We start from the raw sequence: 15,304 nt of genomic DNA on the forward strand, positions 1-15,304 counted from the left end.
TTTACAAAAAAGCTCTTTCACACAAATGTTTGGCTTATGACCAAATCCAAGCCAAAGTTCAAATTCACGAAAAATCAAATCTTGATCTCCATTTGTAATACATCAAAAGCTAAAACTGCTTTATATCATTATCCAATTTATTAATATTATGGATGCAATTTTCCTCCTTTCAATCATATTTTATTAAGGAATCAAGAATAAGTGAACCATTTGTATAAATGTGCTTCTCCCTCTATGTCTTGCTCTTCTAGAAGAGGCGATCTAACCGTCAGGTGAAGAGGAAGAAGTACGCTGAGGAGCTGGAGGCCAGGCTATCAGACGAGGAGGTCAAGGTCATCGTCAAGGCCAAGAAGGCCAGCACTGCAGCACGCAAGGAGCCTGCACTTCAGCTCTTTGTAGTAAGTAGTTCTGCCTACGATTCCCCTGTAGCTAAGACATGATGTTTTTAATTCTAAAATGAGATATCCACCATTTTACTGACACTGACTCTTACAAAATACTGGAAAGCATCCTGTAGTAGGTTATGGGTTACTCTTGAAGTTATGATTCATTCTGAGAGCTTCGCTTATGAAATAGTTATGTTTGAGGCTAGAATTATCTGTGTTTTTGAAATATTGACCAATGTATTTGAGCAAGAAAAAAAACAAATATATATATAAAGATTTGGAATTAGACCGTTCAAATAATTATTAAATTTCCTGCTGTGTATGAACAGCTATTACAGTATGGAACTCCAGGATACAGTATATGTTTGTTTATGCCAACAATCCATGAACTCTGCAGAGGTTAATATAATTTTTTTTTTATTATCAAATATACAGTATGCCCCTAAAGTAAGCCCAAACGCCTTTTCTCAAATGTCCATACAGGCAATTAAAAGTCAAACGGTAGTGTTTCCCTGAATTCTTTGCAGGCTAAATTGTCAGTTTTATGTATCTTTACACACATGATACAATAAAAGGACACACGCACAGTGAAGCACAGTACAGCCTGTGCATTTCACCACTGCAGCATCTCAAGGATGGTGTGTTTGTTTACACTTAAAATGAACCACGAACCCCGCAGTATGCTTAGACACAGACGTAAATGATATATCCAGTGTCTGTTTCTGAACATTTGGCTGTAACAGCAGAGTAATTAGCTGGGAAGTATGGTGAAGACAGCTCTGCCATAAATGTATGGATTTGTCCTGGCCTATGCAGTTTTAAGACCTTTTCGTGAACTGTGGTGTGTTTGTTTTTTGTACTGTGAAGTGTCCTTAGGCAAATTTCTCCTTCGGGAGGCTATGAAATAAATAATAAATAATAAATAAATGGTTCATGTGTCTGCAGGAGAATCCCAGCGAGGAGGATGCTGCTGTTGTTGACAAAATCATGTCCTCTCACATCGTCAAGAAGGAGGTAGAGTCACATTTGACACTTTTTTTTTTTTTTTTTAATTCAGGTTTTTGTTCAGGACATTTGTGTGTCTTTTGTGTTCCTAATCACATCCACGCTTAGAGTTGTTTTAGAGTTTGTTTTTTTTCTTTTACACAATCATTTATGTGTTGAGTTAGTTTCATGACCCTTGGGTCCCTAGCACCTGTTAACAATCCATGGTATTGTTTCAGAAATGCATGAACTGTATTAGTGTCTTATATCAACATCTTAACCTTGTTCAACTGCAGCAGGAGTTTTAAATGAAGTGACAAAACATATCATGTACCATAATGCACGGTTAATTGTGCAGCCCTGGTTCCTGGCCCTGCTTACAGTTATCAACCCCTGTAATAGGCAGGTGATTGATTTGACTGATATGAGAAATCTGTGTTAAATGTATCCCTAATTATTGTATATTTCTCTTATTTTATTCCTCTCTATAGGTCTCTCCAGGAGTGGTGGTCGAAGTGGAGGAGTTCTTTGTAAAATACAAAAACTAGTAAGTTCACAGTCATAGCTCCATCATGGTCACTGAGATAAAGTTCTGTGCTGTGATTCTGAATATGATGGTGATGCAGCTGGCTCAGCTAGGTGCAAGTCTAACCACGCTTTATGGGGAACTTGTTATTGACCAATGAGATGATTTAAATTACCAGTTGTATAAAATCTCAGTATAAAAAATGTATTAACTGGTTGTAACGGTTGTAAGAGTGTAATCTGTTTACAAATACTGTTCCAGACATTGCTGTTGCATTGAGGGCTACTTTCTAAATTAATATGAATTTTGGAAACTTAATTGTTAGATTAAAATTGTTAGAAAAACAGATTTATTGGATTTGAAAAAGCAACCCGAACCTATGTGATTACCCCTTCTTCCAGCACAATTGTGCATTTTGGGCATATATTGGGCACCTTTCATTGATTACAAGTATGTAATCATTACATATTTAATATGAAAAATGATTTAATTTCACCTCTTTTAACTCCTTGACATTATTAAAAATTCCAGCAGCTTCCTACAGCAAATTATCAATCTGAAAGTTTTGGAAGTCAGGATTTATGAACCATAGGTTTACTACCTCAGCCTCCCAGAAAATAATTACTTTTCAACTGACAGGTAATCTGTCATCAACCCAGATTACATTTTCATTATGTTTTCAGCCCACCACTGAAAACATCCAAGTTTATGTGTTTCAGAAGTGATTAGTGACTCTATAAATAGCATGTCTATGAAAGTCCTACAGTCCTGATTGGCTGATACAGTGCTGAAAGTGTGGTGAAAGGTTTGTGCTCCTAGTGCCCAGAGATGGTGTAGTGGGAAAGACCTCCATCTCTGAGGCCACATCTGCCCCTGCTGGCTTCAGCGTGTTGCCGCAGACGCTGTTCTGACAGGGTTTCTCATCACAGCCTGATGTTGTGTGTGTGTGTGTGTGTGTGTGTGTGTGTGTGTGTGTGTGCGTGTGTGTGTGTGTGTGTGTGTGTCACTGTGTGTCAGCTCCTACCTGCACTGCGAGTGGGCCACGGAGCAGCAGCTGGTGAAAGACAAGAGGATTCAACAGAAGATCAAACGCTTCAAGATTAAACAAGCACAGAGGGCTCTCTTCTTCGCAGATGTAAGGCTGTATGGCAGTGTGCGGAGAAGTGTGTGGACATCTATTGTATCTCATTTGGTGTGTTATGGAAGGTGTTTGCGCGCGTGTGTGTATATTTGCATTTGTGTACAGTGTGTCTGTGAGGATGTGTGTATATGCATATAAATATAGTGGGTGTGTATGGACGTTTAATGTATTTTTGCGTGGGCATGCACATCTGTGTGCATGTATATTTGAACCTTTTTACACACAGTCAATGCAGAATAGTGATGCTTGGCTCATATTCCAGATGGTGTGTGGGTAGTTAGGTTAGTTTTCTCTCTCTCTCTCTCTCTCTCTCTCTCTCTCTCTCTCTCTCTCTCTCTCTCTCTCTCTCTTTCTCTCTGACTGACTGACTCCTTCTCTCTCTCTCTCTCTCTCACTCTCAGATGGAAGAGGATCCCTTTAACCCCGACTATGTCGAGGTAGACCGAGTACTGGAGGTGTCCTATTGTGAGGACAAGGACACAGGAGAGGTAAGGAGAATCCACTTTCATTCAGTAATCATACCCGCGAGTAACGCGTGTGTGTCTGTATTTATTTTTAGTGTGTGCGCGCACGAGCACGTTTCACTCCTTTCCGGTGGCTGTGATTTTTGTTCCTTTCAGTGTATTCTCCACTCTAACCGTTTCTTTGGAACACAGAAGCGCCCAAGGCCGTCCTAATGGGCTTCCTTGCAGCCTTTGTTAATATTGTAAGAGCAGAGCCTGGCCTCGCTCTCGTCTTCTGCGGCTCTAATGCTCTTCTGGCTGCTGCAGGAGGTGGTGTACTACCTGGTGAAGTGGTGCTCCCTGCCCTACGAGGACAGCACCTGGGAGCTGAAGGGCGACGTGGATCAGAGCAAGATCGAGGAGTTTGAGCAGCTGCAGGCAGCCAAGCCAGACTCACGCAGGATGGTAAGCCACGCCCGCCCATCTGACCCACCTGTCTCACCTCATCTCCATTTGCCTCTGTCTATTTCTCTCATATGTATTCAGTTTTGTTGTTGCTGGTGTGTGTGTTTGGGCATGTGTAGGTGTGAGTGTAGGTGGGTTTTTAAAGTGGTAATCCACAAGTTGCTCTTTTTTTTCAATTTTGGTGATAGACGGTTATGACTGGTGTTTTTGCACTTTTGAACACTCTGTTCTGCACGAATGGGAAAACGTTTGAATGACAGAATCGGGTAGTATGTGATCTGTCGTCTTTATGAGTGCGACACCCCATCTTTGTCCCGTCGCCTAGTGTGAACAGCTTCCCGACGGGACGGCAAGCAGACCAGCCATTTACTCTGTCCGGCCCTCGTCTGACAACATTTTAACAGTCTTCTAGTATGACCTTGGCTTTACTGACATTTTTTCAAGTCATATCCACTCTTGTCACTCTCACTTCCACCCATCCACCCCACCTGCTTCAGTCCAAATTCATGTTTCAAACAGAAGTGGTTGGTTTGAGGGTGGGAAATGAAGGTATTCCGCTTCCGTTTAGGCAGTGTGCTATTGTGTTCTTGAGGAGTGCTTTTTGGTAACTTGTTTGCTTTCTTTTTGGAGATTGGCTACTTCACACCTCACATTCACAGCTTTGCAAGCCTGTTCATTCAACTGTAGGGTCATTCTCTTCTTGAACTACATCTATTTCCCAGTAATTGTACAAATGTGTGAATGCCTAAGTGACACATGTTGTTGACTACTTGTGAATTTGCCCCATGGAGAGAAAATCTGTAAAAATACGTTTTTAGAGTGTTATTTTTCTACCAGCCACTGACTTTGCTGGGATTATCTGCCTTTACCTGATTTTAATTTATTTCTCTCTTTCTCCCTGTCACTCTGTTTGCTAGCTCTCTCCTGTACTCCCTGTCTCATTTTGGGAGAACATTTTTACTCCATAGAGATTTATGCACCTAAAATGTAAATTAAGTAATTTCCCGTTTCCAGTAATTTTCCAGTAATCTACTTTTAAAAGGAAAAAAAAGTATGTAAAGGTGTTACTGTTTTGCTAACCAAGTATTTCAGGAAAATACTGTCCTTTGAAAAAGCTCTATAATTAGTTTTAATTTTATGCTATCATTTTGTCAGAGCAGGTCACTTTTTTACCAAATGGTTAATAGCCCATTTTGGAGATGAAAGAGTGAACTGTCCCTTTAAATCTTGTTGTAACTCAGGAGCGGCCCCCAGCCAGCCTGTGGAAGAAGAGGGAGCAGTCGAGGGAATACAGGAATGGCAACAGCCTCAGGGACTACCAGCTAGAAGGAGTCAACTGGCTCCTCTTCAACTGGTACAACAGGTCAGCTATACATACAGTACATGCATGCATGTGCGCGCACACACACACACACATGCACACGCACGTGCACAGTGTGCAAAGGCAGATCAAAATGGAAAAGGAGCCTGAACACCAGGAAATCAAGCCAGAAATGATATTATGGAGCTGAGATGTAAAAAGAAAAAGGCTCTTTTAATTTGACATGGTGCAAAAAGTGAAGACAAATCAAGTTTAAGCAAACATTTCACCAATCAGGCTATCATCAGTGCTCTGGTTACAACCTGTACAGGGCTTTATTCCACCCTGTCAAGTGAACTTTGAGTGAACTTTTGAAATGTGAATACAATGTGTTTAAATTGAATCTTTTTTTTTCATTTGCTTTGCTGGATGTAGAACATCTCAACACAAAAAAGCTTATCCACAAGAAAAATGGAAAGAGCCTTTCAAGAATTGATTAGCATTTGGCAAGTTGTTATTTTTCTTTCCTGTCAGGTAATGTTGGCTGTAATCTTGTCTGTCTGAAGATGAAAACAAAGAAATGCAATTGGCAATATTCAATAGACTTAAACATGGGCGCGTCAGCCTTTCTGACGTTAATCAGAAGTCGTGATGGATAGATATTTTAATGACCTTTGGCTGCAAACGCCACTGCACCATTATGTATTTGACAAATGTGTTTTATTCAGCAAATTTGTTTCCATCATTATTTATCACACTTGTTTATTGATACAACACTTTCCCTCCTCAAGTGAGCATAAAAACTTTTTTGGATGGAAACCCAGCAAATGTCAGCTATATCAAATACATACACAAGCACACAGTTTATCTATCCATCTTTTCTGCCTCTCTCTGTCTATGTGTTTAACTCTCCATATTTCTTCTGTCAGATTGCTAAGTAGTGCAGAAGGTAAACTAGTGGAGCAGTGAGCTGATGGCAGCTTTGATCCCACACACTGCAGTCACACAAAGGACAGAGGTTCACTACCTGTCTGCATAGGGAAGCCAGACTCGGTTCACATCACTGCACTTACTATTTAGTAATAATAATAATAAAGCACTTTTCCTTTTTTCCAATAATATAGCACTTTTGCATTGTTCAAAAGGAACAAGGCGAACACATCAACAAACAACCAGCTGTACTAAATCAAAAGACTTATTCTGCTGACTCCAGTAACAACCATAGCTTGTTGAGGCCCGCTCAGCAAATTTCATAAACCGTATTAACAATACTACTACAACATAATGACAGCAAACAAGTTGTCAGTTTAACACACGTTTATAAAAATGAGTTTTCAGTCGTGTCTTAAAAGAGGATAGTTTGTTAATCGTATTTTCTCAGGCAGGTTGTAATGGCATATGGAAGGATGCTTACTAGATTTAGCAATAAACCTGAGGACAGGCACTTACTGCCTGTCTGCATAGGGAAGCTATACTCAAAAGCTTCAGTATAATCAGCATATGGAGACATTCTCAACTAGATTTTGTAAGACTTTCAAGAGGGCCAGTCATAGCCTAAAGGTTGGAGAAGTGCGCTTGTGTAGAAGGTTGTTGGTATGGAAAAATGTGAGTGGGAGCGTAAATGAGCAATGCTAGCTCCACCCTCAAGAAATGCCATAACTTACAGCGGTAATCTGCGTGATCCTCAAATGTATTTATTTATATGTTGTTTTGTGTTTGGTGCTAAGCGACCATTGCTGTGCTGTGTTTTTTTTTTTTTTTTGTTGTTTTTTTTGAAAGATTTATTTTAGGCATTTTATGCTTTATTGACAGAGATAGTTTGAGAGAGACAGGAAGGTATGGGAGAGAGAGAGGGGAGGACATGCAGCAAATGACCGCGGGCTGGATTCGAACCCGGGTCGCTGCGGGAAGGACTGAACCTTATATGGTACGCGCTCTACTCGGTGAGCCACCGGGGCGCCCCCTGTTGTGCTGTTTTTGCATTGCACTTGCCAGATATTGTTGCCAGTAATGTTGTTTTTGTTGGATTTTCTGTGATGAAGTTTGAGTTTCTGTAGGTGGCGCTCTTTTCTCTGTCTGTTCAGCCATGGTGGCTATCACTGCTCATGCTAACTACCCACTTCTTCTACTGCTGTTGAAACGTAAAATTTATCACTTCCTATACACTAGAGGGTTTTTCCCAGGAAAGACCTACCCAAAACCAGGTGTTTATAATGGCAAATATACAAATATAATGACAGGCGGGACATAACGTTGGGAGGAATTTGATTTGAACGTTGAAAAGTGGGTGTGTCATAACACCCGAAGACACACCGAAGTACCATGCTGTTGCTAGCTAGCTAACTAATGAATCTTAGCCTCTTAGCTCTGTGCGCTAAAAGTTGAAGATTGATTGATGGGTGGATGTCATGATATTATTGGTTGAAATTAGTTATGGTAGTTAGTATGCTTACGTAAGCACACGGCATATTTTGTTTTACAGGAAGAAAACATGATTGAATTTTGATATAAGAATACAATGAAATTGATTTTTTGGGTTTTTTTTTGGCATATATTGTTAAATAGGTGCACAGTATGACCGGGGATGTGATCTAAAAGGGTTAAAAAGGCATTTTTCATTTCATCTCGTCTTTAAGCATGTGCCTTAGGACAGGGACATGCTGCCTGTCTGCATAGGGAAGCTAGCCTCCACAGCTTCAGCACACTTAGCATATGGAAGGACAAATAGATTTAGTATACCTTACACCTCTGGGGAAAAAGTAAGGTATCTATCTACATATTTGCTTGTGAAGCTTTAATAATGCCGTGCTGATGGAATACTATATTCATTGATTCAGAGAGACTTGAAACGAGGGTCTTTATGTTGCAAGAGTAGTCGTCTCAGTGCGTAGGGACTGCAGATGATGAATAATGAATCACTTTTCCTGTCATGTGTACTGACCATGCTGTGATTTGGCTGAGTTCACATTATTTGCTTGGGCCTGTGAGGCAAGTCAAATTTCCCGTCAAGGTGTACATTGCTGCACCAACAATCGCTTCCCTTCGCCCACGGTCACAAAAGAAGCATTACACAGTACATCTGGAGTACACGGTGTCTGCGTGAGGCCTGGGAATTGGCTCTGCTAGTGTGTGTGCGTGCGTGTGTTTGTGTATGCCTACGCAGAGAGATTCATCAGAAGTGGAGAGCCGCTTAAGAGGCCAGTGGGAATATCTGCACGTTGCAATTAGCATCAAGACATAATACCCCCACCCACTGGACAGCCGAATAAATGGCTTGCTGGAGCACACCACACAGCAGAGGCAATTGCATTTGCCATTATGTTGTATCTCATCTCCTCGGTCTATTATTATTGCTGATGATGTCGTTTTCTCCCCCCTTATTCTCTGTTTATTCTTTTAATATTATATCCCTTCTGTATTTTCCTCGCTCCTCTCTCCTCTCCCTCCGTTTTTTCACCCTCTTCTCTGCTCTTTTTATCCTACCCTACTTTTCTGTCTGCCTTCAACCGGTACAACAGGTCAGCTACACAACAGAAGCACTCACCATAAATATGCAGGACTTTGTCTCGGTGATACTAGGACATAACAACACCTCATGCAGCAGCATAAGCACATACTGGCACACATGGTACAGGGGCTGTACTGTTGTACGCATGCACACACACACACACACACACACACACAAACGCATATTTGCAATGCATGCACAGCCACGCTCAAAATCCACACCCACGCACACATACTCGCACACACCAGGGATGTAATTTTTCAGTTTCGTTTTCAGAAAACTGTCATTCATTTCTAATTGGCAAATCCCCTTTGCCTGCCCCCACCCCTTTTCTCTCCTCTGCTGTTTTTATTCCACCCCAATTTTCTGTCTACCTCCTTCCCCCTACGCCTCATCCATCTCACACCTGTCAGACGGAACTGCATCCTGGCAGACGAGATGGGCCTGGGGAAGACCATCCAGTCCATCACCTTCCTAGAGGAGATCCTCCGCGTGGGCATCAAGGGGCCCTTCCTCATCATCGCCCCGCTCTCCACCATTGCCAACTGGGAGCGCGAGTTCCGCACCTGGACCCACCTCAACGTCATTGTCTACCACGGCAGCATGGTCAGCCGGCAGATGCTGCAGCAGTACGAGATGTACTTCAGGGATGCGCAGGTAAACGGGCGACAAGCGCACAGATCTTTTTGCCTTTCAATTTAGCAAATCGAGAGAGAAGAAGCGTGCACTCTCCCAGTCAAGGTGCTGGATTGAATAGAGCAGCAGAAAGTTTATACCAACCTGCACACTGTTGCCTGTTGAATCTGATGAAGATCCATGTTGGATCAAAGGTTTTGTATATTTTATTCACAAGAAATGGTGAAAAGGCTGTCAACATTGTGCAGATCTTCCTGCAGAAATTTTAGGGCAGTCAGTTTTCAGCATGAGAATCTACTTATATATAGTGTGTGCAGGAATTTGTCATTGACATTGATGTGATAACATATCCACAATTCATATGGTTGCACAAATACCTATGGTACAGAGTCCAGAGTCAACGTGGGACAACATGACCTCACATTTAGTGCAAATGTTAATGTGCAGCACATACAATAGTCAGGTCACCATACGTATCGCTCTTGATGTATTTGTTCTTTGTGTTTGTTTTATTGACAAGGTTCCTGAAATCCATTAGGAAATCACACTGTCCAGACAAATGCCCCTTGGGTTTAGTAAATTTCTATTCTCTACAAATCAGAAATTATCATGATTTTAGTAAGTCTAGTAAGTTAGGTTTGGTTCAGACACCATTTGGTTCAGATGCACATTGAGATTCTATAGATTCTTACCATTGCTAGAAGAGGGATTTTTGTTATTTGTCAGATCAGGTTTATATAACATTCCAAAACCTTTGGTGTAAATCCCTCAACTTGAAATTTTTTCTAGTTTCGCAGTCTCTCCCTCTGGGTGTCATGAGCATTGTCATCTTGCCTTTGATCTTAACAAGCCATTTTAAATGCCATGCCAACCAGGGCCACAGCTACAACAGAGGAACACTGTTGGGATCGTTATTCATCAGAATGAAATTGGTGGATCACAAATCACGTCCAATTGGAAAAAATATTTCAAATTACAATATGTCATACACACTGACTGTACGTTTTCAGTCCTTCACAAGGTCCGTTAAGAATTGCATCCACATGTCCGGTTGGGCCAGTAGGTCAGTGTTCCACTTTTCAATGGCCCAGCAAGCAAAAATCAAAAGCAAAATAATAATAAACTTTATTTCTTTTTGCTTCATAATTTGAAGTATCCAGCGCTAAGTCCACTCCACACAGCTATCTAATTCTGAGGTATTGTCCAATGTAATTGGTCAGAAAAAGCACAACAGAGAGGAGACTCGACCAATGGCAGAGCGGAGAGATAAACAGGCTTATCACAGGGTGAGAAAAAGTAAGATCAGAATATATTTTTTTCTTCGGCCACTGGCCAAAGAAATAAAGAAGATATGAAGCAGGTTATTGTTGAACCCTGCTTCATATCACAATATTGAAAATGATATTATTTGTGAGGTTGACTTGTTTAATAAGTACACAGCTATTATTAACAGCTATGATCAACAGTCACTGTAACACATGACATTTTCTGGACGCTTGAAAGTAGTGCCTTACTGTTCCATGAATCGATACAGTTTAATTGTTTATCCATCCTTTATATAAATCCTAAGTTCACAAGTTGAGTTACAGCAGTGTAACTGTAGCTGCTGGATGTGCTAACTGTGATACTTTGTCACACTGTTGTGGTTATTATCATCATAGCAGTTTTCTGGGCCAGGGAAAAGCCTCAAGCAGCGGGGCAACAGTCAGTTGCAGACTCATACAGCCATGCATCCAGCTGGACTCGCATATCTAATACCGTTGGGATGGTGAAGTTGATAGTTCAGGTTTTTTAGAGGGCTATCTGATTGGTCACAAATTGGGGGGCCTTTCACGCCATCCCAAAATCACCTGATCTTTCCCTTTTAAAGACAGACTAATAGAAGATAATATCACTGCACTTACCCATAGACTGGAGGCTAGCATGTGTTTGCACTTCCATTAAAGTAATCACAGTGCTTTTCAGAAACAGCGGCGTGGTGTCAGCAACGTGGAGTCCTGCGAGTCATCTAATGATATGTCTCAAAAGAGGAAGCCTTCATACGACGATAGGACTCGGAAATTGAAAAGACAGGCGGAACGTGACTGCCATGTGTAACACAAAGCCCAGAGAGACTGGGACACTCTGTAACTAACGCAGCGCAGTCGGGGGAAAACCGTGTACCTCCAAAATGTCACAGTTTCAGGAACAAACATACCTTTAGAAGGACAACCGATGCATGTTTGCAATTGTACAATTAGTTTTGAAACGGCTTCATAAGCCCAAGGGTTATAAAATGCACTCAAGACACAGAGGACCATGTCATCGTTCAGTTCCAATAAAAAACATGAAAATCACCAAAATTGGTAGCGGGAGGTTTTCTCCTGATAACAGCAGTAAGTGGCGTTTGATGGATGGTGAATGCCGAGTAGTGCGAAGCCCCAGGCATAGGCTTCGTACAGTCAGAGGGTCTGTGGTGATGCTTTGTGTCAGCCGTCACGACAGGTATTTAGCAGCTCTTTGTATGACTTTCTCATTGATTCCATTGTTCAGTCATGTCAAAAACCACAATGTAAAATGAACAAAAATATTTCAACATTTTAAATAGTGTTTCAGATTAATTTTAGCTTTTGATAATTGGAGAAAACCAATGTCAGCTGTCAGATTTTGACATCAATATAAATTGTTCATGAATCACAACATTGGTTAAAATTTGGGGCATAAGAAGATTTTTTACAAATGAGTGGCTCAGTATAACTAACACAGCACATAATGCGGGATTCAAAGGGTGGCACGATCCCAGCAGTAGGCGGATAGGTAGTTAGTTAGCTTAGCTAGCCCCGGGCCCAGGCTTTCTACGGTTGTCGGGCCGTGTGATGTGTCACAACAGGCAGTTAGGATTCAGACAAACTGTAGGAAGAGGAATGAGGGTGAGGGAGAGCAGAACAGAGCGGAGCCACCACTAGGCTGTCTCCCAGGCAGCCTGTGATGTCATGGCAGCCCCCAAGGGGAACTCTCTGTCAGCGCTGCTCAGGCATATCAGAGAGAGAAGCTCTACAGCACAGCAGTCTGGCTGGCTGGCTGTGGGAGAGGGTTACTGGATGACTGAGTGGGTCCTCGAGGACTAGTGTCAAGGCAGTAGATACAAATGGAGAGGCGGGGTTAAACGTGAAGTTAGCCATTCCTCTGCTGTCAACAGACTGCATAATGGTGCGAATTAGTAAGTTTGCAATGTCAGTAGGTACAAAGAGATACTGGTAGCATTGTTAGGGACTTAGCTGTGGACTTCACGTATACATGGATGGTGCTTGTGTATCTGCAGCATTCTTTTTGTCAAGGCTGTACTCTTCACTGTTGTTTTATTTACATTCTCAACATATTCTCTTGGAAGACACAGCCCTGTTTGAATGACAGTATACACTCTGAATAATTCAAATACATAAAGAATGTATTGTCCTTCCAACCAAGGAACAGAAATATGCGCTTGTGCATACCTACACGCCTAAGACACACAGAGATAACTTCCCCAGGGAGGTGCAAGTACAGCACTGGCTGGGCAATAGCCTTTATTGGGCAAGTGCGCACACAATAACAGAGAAAACCTCTAGCCTCATTTCTGAAAGTTGAGAATACCTGTTTTCTGAATGCCTTATAAACAAACTTGACTCAATTTGTCCCATATCTGTCCTCTTTTGTCTCAAGGGCCGTGTGTTGCGCGGCGCCTACAGGTTCCAGGCTGTCATCACCACCTTTGAGATGATCCTGGGAGGCTGTCCCGAGCTCAACGCCATAGAGTGGCGCTGCGTGATCATCGATGAGGCCCACCGCCTCAAGAACAAGAACTGCAAGCTGCTAGAGGGCTTCAAGCTCATGAGCCTGGTACATACACTATCGGCCTAGAGGGAGAAACCGCTATTAAAACTCATTTAAAATGTGCACAGTGCTGCGCATAGTTAAAGCTGCACGATGTAGTTTAAAAATTCATTTAATTTCATTCAAATTTCACTTGAAAATACTTGAAACATTCTAGCTTCAAACAGTGTGGCAGGGATCCAGTTTTCATCTTGGAACGCTTTATTTATTCAGGACTACAACTGTATCTTAAGTTTTTTGACTTCTCATACTTTTTAGAATTTTTAAACCAGGCACAGGGCAGCTTTCAGAAACGCTTCCATCCTTATTGAATTTGTCCTTCTCTAAGTGCATAGAAGACTTAAAATTCAGCGGTGTCTTGTTGGCTCAGTGCGCAAAGCTACATGCTGTTACATACTGTTGTGGGTTTGAATTCAGTTGCACCCAATTTCATTAAATATCATTGAAATCTTATGATCTTTGTCAATAGCTTTTCCTCCAATCATTCCTGTCTACTGTATCTTGTCTAATAAAGCAGATATCCCATGAAATGCAATAAAAAAAAAATTATAATTATAATCCAATAATTGCAAATATTTTGGCAAATGAGTCTCTCTGACACTCTCTCTCTCTATGCCTCCTGTCCTGTTCCAGGAGCACAAGGTCCTGCTGACGGGCACTCCTCTCCAGAACACAGTGGAGGAGCTGTTCAGCCTGCTCCACTTCCTGGAGCCGGCACGCTTCCCCTCGGAGAACACCTTCATGCAGGAGTTTGGAGACCTCAAGACTGAGGAGCAGGTGAGCCTGGGGAATACAAGGAGGAGATGCATAACACATTTCAGTGTGAACAGATAATAAAAATTCAGGAATCCCGATGTGATCTGATCACTGGCCAGACAGTAGTTTGAGCTTCCGTTGCTGTTTACCTCACGTTAATGGACAATTGGGGAAAGAATACGTACAGAGAGGCAGAAGCGTGAGGAACATGAGGGAAAAATACTATTCATGTAAAACGTACAAAATGCTGTGCATAGTTAAGGTGAATGTATGCAGTTATGGTAAAAACAAAATTGAATGAAAATTATTCAAGTAGGGTACACACATACTCCACCGCTCATAGCTTCCCATCCAAACCACCATACATATATTTATTTAGCCAGTAGTAGCTTGGACATTACAGAGGCCCTGGACTGGTGGGAAAAATTGGAATGAAGTACTCCCCCACCCTAAACCACTATGTTCACATGTCCTGCAGCAAGACATTTAACCCCCAGCTGCTCCAGTGGAGCTGTTTATTGGTCATTGGTACTAGACTGTGGTTATACTGGCTTTATAGCTCCTAGGTGTGTATGTATCATTGTAACTACCACCCCTCACCTCTGAATACACACCGTTGCTGTCATGCTTACAGTCACCTTGCCCAGCTAAAGAAAGAAAAAGCACTGGTACAAAAGTAGATACCTAAAAGCCCATTCGGTAATTGAAGTATGACATTCTGTTGTCCCAGCACTTAATATATTTATGCAATGATTTATTGGATTGAAGACATTTTTTTCACTCTGAAGTGTATTGTCTGAGTAGTTGATGCAATGATTGATGCTATGTGACAGCTAAATTAGTTTCACATGTAGCTTGTGGCTGTCAAAAGGTTGTTTACATTTGTAACATTTACACAATGGAGTAAAACATACATGTATATTGACTGATGAAGTTCAAAGATAAGGCTTCCATCTACAGGCAAGTCGTCAAGGACATATGCAAAGATATCTACGTTTAGACACTCAAATCAATTTCAGATTGTATCTTTAAAGACTAGTTAGTATAACAAATCCCAATGCTATGCTATGGACCCAGTGATATGCAGGTGCCCCCATTTGGTGTGTGCACTGTATCAAGGGACAGGCGTGTTTGTTTTTAAACACCACCGCACCTGGTGTTTGCTTGGTGCGTGGAGCTAAAGGTCCTATTGGTACAGATGGAACTCTTGAAGTGGTGCTCCTTTCTAACTAGGTCACATTGACATTTTGCACAGCACACATACATGACCAACATATGGTGGCTAATGATATCAGATAATGTGGGCA

At 41.7% G+C, this 15,304-nt stretch overlaps 1 protein-coding gene across 5 annotated transcripts in view; it reads left to right on the top strand.

The window, feature by feature from the left end:
- chd9 (chromodomain helicase DNA binding protein 9) overlaps positions 1-15,304 on the top strand; it is a 100,032-nt gene that overhangs the window by 47,972 nt on the left and 36,756 nt on the right. For all 5 annotated transcript variants that reach the window (XM_071910232.2, XM_078285010.1, XM_071910233.2 and 2 more), the window contains 10 exons: positions 252-398; positions 1,332-1,400; positions 1,862-1,917; positions 2,914-3,031; positions 3,439-3,525; positions 3,808-3,945; positions 5,187-5,308; positions 9,167-9,410; positions 13,071-13,247; positions 13,875-14,018. In XM_071910232.2, coding sequence (XP_071766333.1) covers positions 252-398; positions 1,332-1,400; positions 1,862-1,917; positions 2,914-3,031; positions 3,439-3,525; positions 3,808-3,945; positions 5,187-5,308; positions 9,167-9,410; positions 13,071-13,247; positions 13,875-14,018 — 1,302 coding nt within the window. The remainder of the gene's footprint in view (positions 1-251; positions 399-1,331; positions 1,401-1,861; positions 1,918-2,913; positions 3,032-3,438; positions 3,526-3,807; positions 3,946-5,186; positions 5,309-9,166; positions 9,411-13,070; positions 13,248-13,874; positions 14,019-15,304) is intronic.

The sequence above is a fragment of the Centroberyx gerrardi genome, chromosome 1 (genome assembly GCF_048128805.1).
Source record: "Centroberyx gerrardi isolate f3 chromosome 1, fCenGer3.hap1.cur.20231027, whole genome shotgun sequence".
Classification (NCBI taxonomy): Eukaryota; Metazoa; Chordata; class Actinopteri; order Beryciformes; family Berycidae; genus Centroberyx; species Centroberyx gerrardi.